General features: G+C 42.6%; 2 protein-coding genes across 3 annotated transcripts; one reads left to right on the plus strand and one right to left on the minus strand.

Moving 5' to 3' along the window:
• The first annotated feature begins 207 nt into the window (after positions 1-207).
• Positions 208-2398, plus strand: BCIN_07g01040 (hypothetical protein). 2 transcript variants are annotated; one of them, XM_024693822.1, is made up of 4 exons: positions 338-533; positions 592-939; positions 996-1115; positions 1171-2398. In XM_024693822.1, exons 2-4 carry the CDS (start codon positions 723-725, stop codon positions 1599-1601), a joined length of 768 nt encoding a protein of 255 aa, XP_024549612.1. In that variant the 5' UTR covers positions 338-533; positions 592-722; the 3' UTR covers positions 1602-2398. The 2 variants fall into 2 exon arrangements, with proteins under 2 accessions (XP_024549611.1, XP_024549612.1); XM_024693823.1 differs by having other exon boundaries at positions 208-533; positions 996-2398.
• Positions 2399-5758: 3360 nt separating this feature from the next.
• BCIN_07g01050 (hypothetical protein) lies at positions 5759-10887 on the minus strand. Its single transcript, XM_024693824.1, has 2 exons — positions 9104-10887; positions 5759-9037 (listed from the first exon to the last, which is right to left on the minus strand). Exons 1-2 carry the CDS (start codon positions 9643-9645, stop codon positions 7084-7086), a joined length of 2496 nt encoding a protein of 831 aa, XP_024549613.1. The 5' UTR covers positions 9646-10887; the 3' UTR covers positions 5759-7083.
• Positions 10888-15672: the final 4785 nt, after the last annotated feature.

Below are 15672 nucleotides of genomic sequence, written 5' to 3' on the forward strand. Positions count from 1 at the left end.
CGACAGGATTGGAAAGCTCAATTATCTAACTCAAGAGAGATACAGTGTTCAAATACGAACGAATATCAGGCTTGTGTGAATAAATGCAATATGAAAGTACAACGTGGAAGTCATTTTGTTTGAGACAAAATCTGTGACACAAGTCCTGTACAAATTTACGACTTCACAAATGTCATCCGGCGTTGCATCGCAATTACAATGCAATTTGTAATTTCAAACTGAAGTCACAAATGTCACATGAATGGGACAGTGATTGAAATGCTTAGATACAAGAAAGCCTATATACCATTCCATCTCTATCCCTTCACCAAAGACTACTTCGTTTTCATCTCAAAATGAAGCTCTTAGGCATCTTTGCATGCACAATTACTCCAGTTGAAGCAGCAGGAGGAATTCATCATGGCCGTTCCTTCCAACCATCCCCACTTTCCCTACGTCCCCCAACAAGTTTCCCAGGACCTCATCCCAAAAACCCTTCTATCCCTAGACCAATAATCGATCTCGGCTACGAACGTCATCAAGCCATGGTCAATGTCAGTACATCTTATCCATTCCCATTTCCAAATCATCACTAACTAGATCCTCATGTAGTCCACCGGTCACTACAACAACTTTAGCAATATTCCATACGCCATTCCACCTCTCCAAGATCTTCGTTTTTCAAAGCCTCTTCCTATAAATAGTACTTCTTCGCATATCAATCATGGTTCCATAGGTCATATATGTCCACAAGCTCATCCAGATTGGTGAAAGATGCCGGTTTACTGGTTGCGTTGTACACTTTGGGGCTTATCAATAATATAGACCCAAGTCACTTGAAACCAGATCCATTTCAAGGGGTTCCTCATGGCTGGGAGAGCGAGGATTGTTTGCTGTTGGATGTAGTTGTGCCAGAGGGAGTGGCCGAGGCGGTGAAGGAAGATGATGATTTTGTTCCTTGTAAGCAATATCACCATATGATATCGAACAATGGAGAGATTGACAAAATTATGTAGTGCCGGTAATTGTTTGGATCCATGGAGGAGGCTTCGCATTCGGACATAAAAATCAAGATGGAAGCCCATATAGTTTTTTCAATGCTTCAAAATTCACACCAGACAGTGTAGCTATCCGCGGTAGTGTGATATTCGTTTGTTCCCCTCTCCTGTATAGTTGCTCACAGCTCACTAGAAGGGATTTTATTTACAGATATCAAATCTGTGGAAAACGATGATACATTTGCAGCATTCATACGGAACAGTTTACCGGGATTGAAAGATGAAGATGTGGAGTATATTGTCAAATATTTATATCCTTTGGAAGAGGAAAATACAGGAGTTCTACATAAATTACTCAGAGGTGCGAATGCCACCGCGCAATTGAGCACAATTTGCAATGCTGTTTATTTGCTTGATGCTTTTGGGGATGAGGAGAGTTATAAATATGTTTTTGGGGTGGAACCAGGTGTTCATGGACAGGATGTTGGGTTTTCGGTTAGTCGATTCGTTCTTGATGTTCTATTTTCTTTCTCAAAGATTCTAACTATATACATGGTTCTATCAAAAACCACCCTCCGATCCAACAGATATATACAACACGGGAAAATCTCTCCCATCAACTGAGATTATTGCACAAACACTTCAAGCCTATATTGTTGGATTTGTGAAAGAAGGAGATCCGAATCGCGGGTTGATAGGACCGGAGTTTCCAGTTTATAAAGATGGGATTGTGATTCTTGGATCGAAGGAAAATGGAAGTATGATTGTACCGGAAGGAGATGTGAGGGTAGAAGGCGATACGTGGGTTGATGAGGGGACGAGAGAAAGATGTAAGTGGTGGGGTGAAGCGAGATATCAGGATGGATATGAGGGAGGTGATGAAGATGATGGGGACGATGGAAGTGATGGGGATGGGGACGATGGAAGTGATGGGGATGGGGACGGGGATGGAAATGACGGAAACGAGAATAACGATGACCAAGACGATGAGAACGAGGATACTCTGTCCAGCCTTAAACTAAACAGTATACCTCTTGGGAAGACCTCACACTCGTTAAAGAGTTGGAAAAACAAACCTTTTTCATCTCAACTTCAAACCACCGACTCCACCACACCCACATTTTCTGATATCTTCAAAACGAAAAACAATGGTAAGAAGGTGGAATGGCATTCGGAATGGAAAGCCGACTGGATAGGTAGTAGTAGAAATGCTTTTGTAGACACTGAGGGAAGTGATAATAAAGGAAAGGATAGTGTGTGAACGGAGTGAATAACTTCAATTCAATTACCACTGTAATATAGCAACTATAATAAAGCCCTAAGCGAATGCGAAAGAGACTAGCTCTTTCTGTAAGCCTTTATAAGGCTTACTACTTTCGATACGTAGCTAGCTCTTTAGACAGAATACAATTAGACATACAGGACCTACGATATTCGTGGGTGCTACGTCTTCCGTATCCTTCTCGTACCAACAGATAGTGAGGTTGAAGGGAAAGAAGAGCTGAGATAATATAGCCGAAGGACAGACTTGAGAAATTTGAGAGATTGGTTACTTCATAACGGATTTTTGCTTGATTATATCTTAAATCTGAATCTATCATTCACTCAACTGATATCGTGAACAGTGTGTTGTGATTTTACAATCATTCCTATCATCATTAGCTAATTACCCAGGAAACTACATAATGCATTCTTGCACTCGTTTATATGACATTGAGTTATTCAAACGATAATATAATACCAATCTAGCTTGATTGTTCAAACCTATAACAAACATTAGGATGATTTAGAACACTCTTCCATTTGAGACAATGAAATATAATGGCACTTCTTCTCATCAGTTCTTACTTATCAAGTTATGAAATCACCAACCTTCGTCTAACATAGAAATGGAGAACATCCATTTTCGCAGCACTCTCCCTCCATCCCAAACTTCTTGGTCAGAAATCCCCACGACTCTCATCTATCTTACTCAAATTGCAATTTACAAAGCCGTCCTCCCACCACCAATCAAAACTACAATCTCCAACTTCGATGCAGTCAACTCTCCCAACACCTTCTCCTGCCACTTTGTCAACATCAAAAGAATTCTCCTGCTGACTACAGCCATCATGCATACCCATACCCATATGCAAACCCACACAAAAATGTAACCTCGCCTCAGCATGCTCTCATCTCGTGGTCCCAATACATCCAAGTATTCATACATGCATACATACATACATACATATATACACACCACTCCATTCACAAATTCCCAATCTGTCGTTAGACCCTTGAAAATATCACAAACAAAACCAGCCCCATAGACAGCATCTCAAATATCCACATCTTCTCGTATCGAACTATTATCCCACTCCAATCCATCGGAGATGTAAATATCAACATCAAGTTTCAACGACATATATTCCCAGTTTCTCATCATATATCGTCTCATATCATATTGAAGTCTATCCCACCATCCAACAATCATCCAACTTCCCTTCGCACACCCTCCCACACCCAACCCTTCAGGTTCAAAACCCCCCAAGAAAGCAAAAGATCGCCACCACAATCCTCATACCCACTTACCCCTCCTTTCCATCCCACCAAGTCCATATAAACAAACCACTCTCAAGCCACTCAGCTCCATCTCCACTTTGCTGCATAAAGCACAGATCCACATCTCGGGATTCGATCGCACGCCATCCAATCCAACTCATCTTCTCATTTTCTCCCTACCCGAACTCTGAAGTTCGTGTCTGGGGCAAATTTCTTCTAGGTAAAACCTTATCCTCTTACATATTAGCTTTCCCGCATCCCCATTTTAATACTTGTGAATATCATACACATCATGCATACCAAGATAAGAAGATCCTCTTCTAGAAACTCCAGCACACATGTCGAACAATACATTCCCACTATCCAGTTTCCTAAATACCCACCTACCTACATACACTATGACCAAGTATGTAGCTCCGTCGTTAACCCGAACCGATGATCACAAATAAGCTTATAAACGCGATCCGATGAGACTCCATCGATGCACAAGAACCGACATGTTTCTATCCACCTATCCGTCTCTATCTCGTTATGGATCTCCATCCCAAAAGCTTCATTCATGAATCCCATCTTTATCTATGATGTTTCACATAAAGATGGAGATGCACGAAAGCGGTTATGCACGCATTGCTTCGCTTGCCCATTTGTCTCATCATGCAGCACAGCTTCATCCTACAAGCTTCATACCTAAATCTGAATTCTCAAGTTTGGCCCTTCCCTTTCTGACACGTCTTTCTATTTCCTATTTCCCATATTAGCCTCTCTTTTCCCATTTCATCTTATACTTATCTGCTTGCTTCCCCACTTCCTTCTCCCCCGGACTCCCCACAACTCCAGATACAAATATTCCGCAATCTCTCTTTCACCCCCCTCATACACACACACATATACCTACCCCTCACTGAATTCCAACTTCCCCCGCCCCTTCACAACTTCACACCCTCACACCTTCACTTCCTCTCCACTCTTCCTCCCACTTTCCACCCCCCCTCAAACCCCACCAATCAAACCCACTCTCCCAAATTCCAAATCCAAACCCAAACCCACGCACCCCTCACACATAAACACATAAATACCTACATACCCCCCTCCAAATCTGAAACATATCCTCTCCCGTGCATGCATTCATCTTTCCAAAAATCCTCCCACCTCCTCCCCCTCCTCGTATCTCCTCGTACTTCCCATCTCGCAACCTAAATCTCTAATTCTCGAATCTACGAAAACAAGAAAATAAGCCTACCTGTGCGCACCACTTTCTAGCCAGCCCAGACCAGCCCAGCCCAGCCACCCGTTCGCATAGCAATGGCATAGTGCGATGTAAACACGCAGTAAATACTGAGTATCTGCCCACTGATAACCCCAGAAACACTTTCCATCAGCCTTCTAACCAATCCACCAACCAATTGGCTCATACAGCAGTCTTGTCCAACCCAATCCAATCCGATACTCTAGACTCACCACACACTATCCATCAATGACCTCTCTCCTCGAAATACAACCCCAGTATCTCCATCTCCATCTCCAAACATCCATTTTCAAACCCCCTCAATCTTCATTTAACATTCCCTCCCTACCCACCTCCTTCCCACCCACCAACCCACCAAATCCAAACCCCAACGTCATGACCCCCTCTCCCTTCCTCTTCCCCTCCCCTCCCCCTCCCCCTCCCCAAAAAGCAAGACCTAAAGCCGCAAAAGCCGCAAAAGCAAAAGCAAAAGCAAAAACAAAAACAAAAGCAAAACCCCTCCAAAAGTGAAAACAGCGAGGTTGGTATGTACATACATATTCATAATTCATAAACCCTAAACTGTAAACCACAAAGCATAAATTCTAAAGCTAAAAATACATCCAAGCATCCATCTATATCCATCGAGGTATACATACATGCATATACTATGCACATGCATAAACTCTTTCATTCTTTCATTGTTCTATGCAGATACCACAAATATAACACAAATGCAACACAAATGCAACATACTGCAACATAATACAAGATAGACAGAAAGATATGCCTTCCAATGAATGATTGACCCACATTACATGCATAGTGCATAATCCAGAAATTTAAAATCCACACACACACACACATACGCATACGCATACATCAACAAGCCCACCCTACAGATAACTCCGAAATCGAAACTATCACGCACACACACACACACATTCATCCTCCAAACAAGATAAGATGTGTTTCCAAGTTTGTTAGATATCTATCCATTAACTACCTACCTACATGCCTACCTACCTACCTACATTTCTATCAAACCTATCAACACTCGACCATATTAACCCTACATGCATACAAATTTAAAGATAATTGTATTATGCACAAGTCAAGTCAAGTAAAACCAGGCTAAAGCCAACTCCTCTCCCCTCCACCACCCTACCCCCCAAAAATATCCAGCCCTTCCATACACCATCCATTCAATCATACAACCATATCCCACCCAGTCCAGCCCACGCCGTCCGGCCAATAACCCTACATGCATAGGTACACACAACCCTCCATCCATCCCTCCCTCCCTCTAACCAACCATCCATCCACAAATCCCCAAACCACCCAGCCCACCCAGCCCATTTCCCAGCTCCACGGGTTAAAAGATCAAACCCCGTATTCTCAAATTTTGAGGACATATTTAACATACTAAAAGGACCCCTAGATACGAAGATGCAAGCATGAAAAACAGACTAACAAGACGCCAGCCAGCCAACCAGTTCATTCCATCCCAAAATCCATGACATCACACAATCTTCGGCCTTGATAGCAATTCCCCAGATCCGAATATTATATCTGCCACTTATGAAAATGAAGGAGCACACACACATGTCTAGAACCGTAAACTCTAAAGAAAATTACCGAAATAACTTTGAGAAAATGATTGAATAGCATTTGGGTATAGAGGTATCAATAGTGCAAATCTCATAGCCAAGTCATAGCCAAGCATACCGCCCATTAGAAAATCCCGAGTAGAGTACCGCCTTGTCCTGACGCTAGAAATAACAATTGAAACCTCCCAAGTACGCTAAATCATAATAAACAATCCAAAGTAATCCCACCCAAACGCTACCCAAAAATCAGACCTGAATACAAAGGAGATAGGTTAGAAACTCGGGCTCGAGCTTCCTCCAAGTCATTGGAGAAAATCGAAGTTTCGTATAGGACATCAATGCACTGTGTGGTAAGTGGTCAAAAATATCTGATTTGACGACGAAAACGCTAGACACAATAACAGGTACTAGCCCCGGTACATGAGATCTACTGTATATTCCACAACATTGAATGGCGTGAAGAATTCGATGAAGCTTCAGAGGGAAAAATAGAAAGAAAGAAAAAAACAGTTAATAATGCCAAAACCCTAAACACCAACGCTGGCAAATCACAATGTCCCATTCCCAGTAATCGCAGAAAAAAAGGGAAAATCGTGATAAAAAAGTTAATCTGTCTTGTTTCATGAATTCGTGACATTCTTCAAATAGAATGTAAATCGGGTATCGTTAAAAGAAATTGACTCGAGGTGTAATATTTACGCAAAAGGTATGAACCAACGAAATCAATCCTTCAAAATGCATTGTTGTGTACACTGATCTGACCACTTGTTGCGGCTGCTGCCAGAGCGTCCAATCCTTCAGTGCGATAATGTTGCGTAGATGACTGGGGGACTTGTGGATACATGGTTTGAGTTGACGTAGGGGGCTTATGTGTGTAAGAATGTTCATTGCCATTTGATAGTGTGTGGTAGTGGTGAACAGTTGGTTGTTGGGGATGAACGGTTCGGGAATGTTCCTCGTGGTACCCGTTTGATCGTACAACGGCAGGGTTATAATCTGTCGCGGTGGCACTCTGTGGAGTTATAGGCGCTGCACCTTCGGAGCCAGTTGACCCTTCCGGAGAGGTTCCTTGAAATCTGTTATCAGAAGTCTGTTGGTATACCACTGGACCATTGTACCATCCATCGCGTCTGTTTGATCTGTGCATGTTGACAGGTAAACTAGCAGTATGCTTGTGGTGATAGGACGAAGAAGCCCCTGTTCGAGGACCAAGTGCTGGTTGCTCAAATGTGACTCTTGGCTGATTGGCCTGTGATTGCTGCGCAGTTGCATGAACAGCACGAGCTGTCTCGGTAGCCCAGCTTGCAGCATCCGCATGTGGTGGGCCTTGGATTTCTAGTTGGTTGAATTGTCGATCAAGGTGAGAGCTAAGAGGTCGGTCCCTGGAAGTCATGGGTCTTGAGCTAGAATAGGGAACTGATTCTGATATAGAATGTCTTGGTTGATAATAAGAGCTTGGTCTATCAGTCATAATTTGACTTGGACGACGTTCAGGCACAATCGGGTTTGGCTGGTGGTAAGAATTTGGTCTATCGTTCATCAATTGACTCGGGCGAGGGTCATCGGACATGGGAGTATTGTTCTGATAGTAAGGCGGTGGTCTATCAATCATCCTTTGGCTTGGACCACGATTAGCCATGTCAGAAATCGGCTGGTAATAGGACGCTGGTCTATCAACAGGATTTTCTCTTGGACGCTCAGCCATGCTAAGGCTTGGCTGATGGTAAGAGTGTGGTCTGTCAATCATCATTTGTTCTCGACTGCGAAGAGGCGGAGGGGATTCTCCTCTGCCGGGTAACAAGCTTGAAATTCCGGGAAGTCTTGCATGTTCTTGTGGAGGAGCATTACTGCGAAGAATCGCGGCGGGTTCAGGTATAGGACCATCAGCGTAGTGGTTTGCGTTCATGACACTGTGCAGTCTTGTGGTAAATGATGCTAGTGTAGCCGCATTGGTTCCCTGGTGCCATGTTCTCCTTCTATTATCCATATCTGAATGATGGGCAGCCATTGATTGTCCAGCATTGTTGAATGACGAGTTAGTAGGGCTCGAAATCAAACTTGGCGAATAGGGTGCCGCTGCAGAGTAAGTTGATGAAGTGCCAAAAGGGTTGGAAGCGGGACCAGAAGGAGAGAACGGATTTGCGGCCGAGGGTGTAGACAATCTTCGACCGGGCGTGTGATGCCCGTCGTAAATGCGACCAGCTGGTATTGGTACACCTACGCCTGGTCCAGGAGATGATTGAAACCCAAGTGTTGGCCATCGCGGACTATTCTGACCGGTTGAGAAAGTAGCGGAAGTGGGCGTACTATAACCTCCAGGTGAACTTGGGCGTCTTGTTAGGGGGCTAGGCATCTGTAGAGCGAGCGGACGTCTGAGATTGTGTGCTTGACTATAACCGGATACGTGCGACATATTCGACATTATGCTGGAAGTGGAGTAGGAATTTCGATGATGACCACGATATGAAGGTACCTGTTCGCTCACCGTGGCAGCTCTTTGTCTGCCAGGGGGCTTAGATCTATCTGTACGAGGCTGTCTAGGAAATCTTGTGCTAGTGGCTGCCAACGATCCTGGGGGGATTTCCTCCTTTTGATGCACCGTTTGAGCATGCTGGCGTAGATTGTCTCTTCGAGAGAAGTAACGCCCACAAAAGCATTCGTAGGGACGTTCTCCTGTGTGTTTTCTGCGTCACACCAAGGGTTAGTAGATGAGAAGTGATTGTAGAGTAGCTCAAAACGTAGTGAATTACCTTATATGACGCTGCAAATGCTCGGTTCTGGTAAAGTTGAGGTTACAAGGCGGATAATCCGTGCAATAGAATTTCTGACTCTTCTTCTTCTTGTGCGGCCTTGGGCTATTGCCATTGGAACTAGCAGCATCGGATTTATCCATATCAACGTCTTCAGAACCAACAGAATTGTTTGACCTCGTCGAATTGTCTCGGTTCATGGCTGTCAAACCTGCCACGGTTTCTGGAATGGTCGCGGCGACATCGAAAGGGGCTTGTGGGAGAGGTCTTTGATTGGCAAGCGCATCTGAGACTGGTCTGAATGTGACTGTCGTAGGAGTCGTTGCATCTTCCGATCCATGCATCGGCCGAGGTTGGGTATTGGGTGCGGTATTGGGTCGAGGTGTCGTAACCGCCGACTCCTGGGGATTATGGCCGCCGAATGTTCCTTCGACTTCGGAACCATTGAGATCATTTGTACGGATGATATTGGTAGGTAGAAAGGAGGGACCGGATCTCGGGCCAGATGCTGGCTCCCGAGTTGATTGAGGATCGGTACTCATTGTGGTCGACGATATTGATCTGATCACTACGGGCTCGACGAGAGGGGTGATCGCGATGGCAGGTCGTGAAACGGATGGAAAGGATGAGGTGATATGGATCGTATCTCTGTCACCGCATCAAGACAAACAAGAGCGTGTTGTGGAATTCGTAAGCAGGGCAAAGGTACCCAAGTAGAGGCTTGGTTTCAGAAGAATCCAGCTCCGATGATTTTCTTTCAGCCTGGAAATGGAGACGACACAGCCTAGACCGGCAACCGAATCGAAGAGGGGATTGTTGACAGGTCGATGTATTAATAATCGAGGATTTCTTTTTCCTGGAATGCTTTTTTGCTTTTTTTTCTTCAGTAGTTGTCCAGTATTGTACTGTCGAGGTCGAGGTTGAGGTTATCCGATTAACGGCGATAATATTATGTCGTCGATAAGAGGATGGCGGGGGGACAAGGAAATACTAGGTAGGTAGTAGTTACAACGATAATATGCGACCGGGAGAAGGAATGATGTTGCTCTTTTGCTCTTTTCCTCTTTTTGCCTCGTTTCAGTCCGCGAAGATTAAAAATTGATTTGATTGCGAAAGATTATCGCTACCCGGTATAGTGTAGTGAGTGATGCAAGGATTGTTTTCTATAAACCTTTAGACGCTTTAGACGACTGTTATAAGATCTGCAAGAACTTGCTCTCGATACCGTCGTAAGTGGATAGATGGATGATTCAAGAGCCGTACCTTGAATTGATCCAAAGGCTACGAGGGACGGCAAGGTAGAAGTATATCTGTCATGTATGTTATAGTGGGAAGATATTATGAAGATTGTTTGCTTGCGTTGATTGTAGTTGATGGTTTTCCGTTCCAAGTTTGCTTGCTGGCGGTGGCAGAAGCAAATGAAGGGGCAGAAAGAAGAATAGCTCGACTCGAGTAGCTAAGTAGCTCGCCTTAAGTGTTTCAAGAGAGGAAGGATTCGGGTCAGGACGAGACGAACACCTGAACAAATATACCTGGACGATTTGATAGATTCGAAAGACTCGAAAGATTTTTCTGACTGAATATGCAATGTATGAGAAGGGGTGTAAGTATTGGGGTACAAAGGCTTTTCATATATCTCCACTCTCCTTTCTAGCTTCAATAGTATTTCATTAATATATTATAACTATGTTATGTGTTATAACGATGAAAATAGATCGGTCTCGTAGCTGGAGAGTATTGATAGATGGGGTGAGTTTCAGATACGATTACTTATTTTTACGGTCAGAGGAAGAGGGAGAGGGAGAGGGAGAGTTTTATCCAAAGAATCTTTTGGCCTCCTCTCCTATTATTATACCAAATGTTAGTACTCCTTTCAAGCAGGGAAGCTGGTAAAGTATAACTTTATTACTATGGTTCGTATGCTTCGTAGCAGCTGTCCTCAAGCTCACTCGAGCTGTCATAGTAGAACCGATAACCTTATGGTAGCGTAACGATAAGCGAATTCAAAGTGGTCTACCAAAAGGTACGAACAGGTACGAAAGGTACGAAGGGAAAAGTTAACGAATGATAGCGAGAAGATCAAAGGAAATCGTTGGCATGAAAGTTAGTCGAAGTCTATCTTTGATACAAAGAAACTGGGTTTCCGGTTATCGACACTCAACACACATTTGCCTTTCCAAATCGGAATCCCAAAATAATTTCTCGGCAGAAATAATCGATAGATTCATTACCCCTTCATTCCGTCAGTCATACATCGCGTACTAGCTACAGGTTTGGTATTCCTATTCTGTTAGTCTACCCCAAGCTGAACGATATTTAATTATAAACCATTTGATGGCTTATTAGCTGCTACAAAGCTGGCTGTTCAGATGAAACCAAAGTCCGTACGGAGTACGTACTCCTATGAGCATCGGTTCGGACGGATGAATAAAGGAATGAATGGGCGTACGGATGAATGAATATACGGAGAACCTGACAGGATGACAAGATGACAGCGGGAAACCCATATTTCCAGGAACGGTACACCTTTTTTTTTCTTTCTCAATCAACAACCTCTCTTGCATCTTCAAGCCTTTCATTCAACTCTCGAGCCACTTAAAGTGACGAGGATTAACTTGAATTCATGTTCCTGTCCCTTACCTGAACCGCTCCAGCCTGCAGCATATGCGCTTAATCTAACACAAGCATCCTATTATATTCCAGTAAGCACTGCAAGTCATCGTCTTATATTTTCATAAAGTGGATCGAAATTAAATAGTATATTCAATAGGTTTCTTCTGCGATTCTACCCCTCTTGAAAACATACTGGGAAGAATTCTATTTGTTAACATCGAGTAGATTACACGTAACGTGTTCTCATCATATAAAGTGTAATACGTGTAATGCGTGTAATATGTGTAATATTACAATATCCTAAACATACATAATCCATAAATCGACTCTCGAGAGCCGCCTCGTGAACATGAACATGATATGATATTGGGCTATCGGTATCATACCGGGTCTTACTCTTTGCTTTCTACACTACACGGTGGCTCGGTGGGTAATCTTTCTTGTTCATTCGTTCTTTTGGATCTCATGGCTTGACAAGATGCTTGACACTTTCTATCCGATACGCCCTGTGCTCTCTCTACCTTTGAGCTAACGTGCCGCCACTAACTGCGATAAGCAATCGAGGGGCGGGGCAGGGCAGGGCAGGGCAAAAAGTACTGGAGTCCTTGTGGAATCATATCGTTCATTATCTTTGGCTTCTTACTCACCGTCAAACAGAATTCAAATAAACAGAATTTTGATTTTTCTCCTGTTTTCTCGTTGACTCGAGTCAATCGGTGTACTTGGTTGATCCGATGCAACAACACCAACAAAGAAGCGAATCAAAAGGCAATCCGTATACTTGGGAAGAAGGAAGGTTTCGTCCATCCAACACGTTGTGCACAATCAACTTGAAGCCAAGACAACACTACGATACTGTCAAGAAGATGGATTACTACGTTTACTAAATCCACCCCCCAAAACAGTAAGCTGACTCTATCATTCCACCACTCCGGACGATCACAAATGATCAGACACCAGTCTGGTACACTCATCTCGTCCTATCTAGCCTCATCTTCTCCGTACAAAGATATCCATCGTCTAAGCAATTCTATTTGGCAGCTTAGGTGCTTAGATATTAGTAGGCATAACTTGACGATGCAGATCTTGAATAGATCGTCCAGCCGGACCATACTTAGACAAAAGCGAATCCAGGTCCGAATTCCCCTACCACACTCAGACACTCAGGAACCACAAAAAAAAAGATACTTTTGCATCTGCAAAATGCAAGGCACGAAAAACAATCACAGAAATTTTCAAAAAATAAGTGGCAGAATATTAATGGCGGCGTACTTTGGTCTACGCATGATAATGATCATGATGATGATGAAAGGAAGGATGTCTCGTAAGTGATTATTGATTTTCCTTCTCTTAAAACCACCCATCCATCAACTGACCCGAATCCCAAAGCCTTGGGTCACACAACATCGACTTCAAATCCAGCCACTTATGTTTCTTGGCTCCCGTTTTTGGAAATATCCTTGCCGAGGCAGGTGGTGCCATCTACAATCTTTGTTCCTGGTACCTGGAAAATATCCTCTCTCAACTCACATATATCTGTGTTCTCCACTGTTCGAACAAATCTTTCGAACCTCGTTTTTCTGCGTTACACCTGAGCACCTTGAAATGCACCCGATGCATCAGCAGAACAAACTTCCGATGGGTTTTACGTCACGGGACTCATTCGACCAATGAAATCTCAGAAACGATATATTGGTCCAGGTACTAGTATTCACATGTGTTGTGTGCTGGCAGACCTTATTGCATGCACTAAGTCTATATCTTCAAACAGATAAAGAATTGAAAGACCGACGCAATGACTATTTTAATGGAAGTCCATATAAAAGTTCACTCTGATGTCGACCTAGTCCGAACAGCACCAAATCAAGACACAAGAATGAGTGGAATATCTGTATGAAACCAGTCTTGTGAATCCCACGTGTACCATTATCTCCCTACATTCCCGGCTTGGGATGTCCGAAATCTTTGATATAAGTTTTGATATGCACAATGTGTGTCTCTTTGAGTTTGGCTAGTTGCAGACTGGATATTATAATGGCCTGCACGGGAAAGTTTATTTTTCCTCACAACTCCTGTATTTTCTCAGGGTGGTATTACAACACATGTTACCACTATTTCCTTTGAGCTAAGTGGCCTGATGGTTGCAGGTGGTGCTATCTACTGGACCATCTCATCATAGATCTAAAACTTCTACCATTTCAACATATGAATGTACATTCGAATGTACATGATTCATGATGAGAAAGCAGCCTGATGTCTAGTTCCAGACCACAGCACATTTCCCCATCATTCACAGCCTATAGGCTTTCATATCATAATTTCTCCCAGGCAAGGCAATCGATACTATTCTACTTCGAATCAAATCCTCTTACTTCCACGTGTAAAGCTGACACCAAACCACCAAACTTGGTTTCGAATCACATACATCTTCCAAATTCAAGATAGCCATTCTCACGAGCCTCACTTTTATGACGCACATCGTATTATCTAAAGAAGAATGAAATGGGGTTGATCCTACGAATCGGTATTAGTGCTTGTCGATCAACCTGGGGTAGGTAGACATCTACTATCGCGTCGATTCACCAGTGAGTGTATGGACTAATGGGATACTACAAAAATTGACTTAGAAAAATCTTTTGGGATATCGATTTTTAAATCATAAGAATTGTTACAATGATTTATTGGAGATTGAAAAATGAATAGATAGATTCTAATATCACACAATCAAAAATGAAATAATCAAAAACATCGGAGGGTGAGGAGTGTCCTATTATTCTATACACTCACTAGCGATTCTACAACTTGGCATTACATACTCTACTATACAACTATATCACCTAGCAATACTAGTCGTATCAAACTCCAACCCAAGCAAGAACTCTCTATTTTCTCATTCAAATGTAGATTAATCTTCACCCAACAAATGAGATAGAATCAAACTTCCTTTACAATAAGAAGCTCTTAATCGAATACATACGCCAAGAAAAACGTTCAATATGATATTCATCCATCCGTCCATCCATCCATCCTTCTTCGCAAGACCTAAAAAATAACCCATAAACTAACTATATACAACATACTCCCTAACATCCTTTTTAGTATGAATAAGTGTATATGCATTTATCCATTTATTCATATACATTTTCTAAACAAATAAATAAAAAAACAATAATTTTCTCGATTCGCGAACCAGATGTGTATCTCGTAATTGGGGTTATATTTATTTATATCTACATAATCATAATCATAATCACAATCAATCTCATACGATTATGATTATGATTATGATTATGATTACGACACTACTGTTCAACATCCATATCCACATGCATCTTCTCACAGACAAGTGACAGGTCACCACATCTCATCTAAAGAAACAGCGAATGATGTTTGAGCACTGTGAGATATTTATCTACCAGCTCACCCACCTCCCAAATAGAGCAACAAACCCCTCCCATCCCATCCCCCAAACCCAAACCTGATAAAACCCACCTCTTCACAGTCCATTCAAGATCGATGCAGATACAATATTGTTAACATCCAGGTGATTTTCATATTTCACATCTTTTCCATTTTCATGATATCCGATGATTCGAATTCCATATCTATCATCCATTTATCCATCCATCCAATCTCCAACCTTCTCATCTTTCAACCCCTCAGTCTAAAAGCCTCACCATCCATATCCAGCCTCGAACCTCTTCTCTTTCTCCCCTCGCCTGCAACCCATTACACGCCACCCACCCAGTCACTCAACTCAATTCAGATAAAGCCAAATCAAGTCAAATACCCCATCTAATTTCCAATTTCTACAATCTTCATCATTATCACTAGATTCAATACCAAGCTATCCAACTATACAACTACCCAATTAAAGTAAACTTTCAAACCATTCATGTAAAACACATTACACACCATATATCTATATTACAATATGTATAAACAACCCCATGATT

Source organism: Botrytis cinerea, chromosome 7 (assembly GCF_000143535.2).
Source record: "Botrytis cinerea B05.10 chromosome 7, complete sequence".
In the NCBI taxonomy this organism is placed as follows: Eukaryota; Fungi; Ascomycota; class Leotiomycetes; order Helotiales; family Sclerotiniaceae; genus Botrytis; species Botrytis cinerea.

Bases quoted from the DNA above. Each gene is read 5' to 3' on its own strand.
- BCIN_07g01040 (XM_024693822.1), top strand. From the start codon at position 723: ATGTCCACAAGCTCATCCAGATTGGTGAAAGATGCCGGTTTACTGGTT. The intron at 940-995 runs GTAAGCAATATC...AAAATTATGTAG, and splicing joins AGATGATGATTTTGTTCCTT to TGCCGGTAATTGTTTGGATC. The intron at 1,116-1,170 runs GTAGTGTGATAT...ACAGCTCACTAG, and splicing joins AGACAGTGTAGCTATCCGCG to AAGGGATTTTATTTACAGAT.
- BCIN_07g01050 (XM_024693824.1), bottom strand. From the start codon at position 9,645: ATGAGTACCGATCCTCAATCAACTCGGGAGCCAGCATCTGGCCCGAGA. The intron at 9,038-9,103 runs GTAATTCACTAC...GGTGTGACGCAG, and splicing joins CATTTGCAGCGTCATATAAG to AAAACACACAGGAGAACGTC.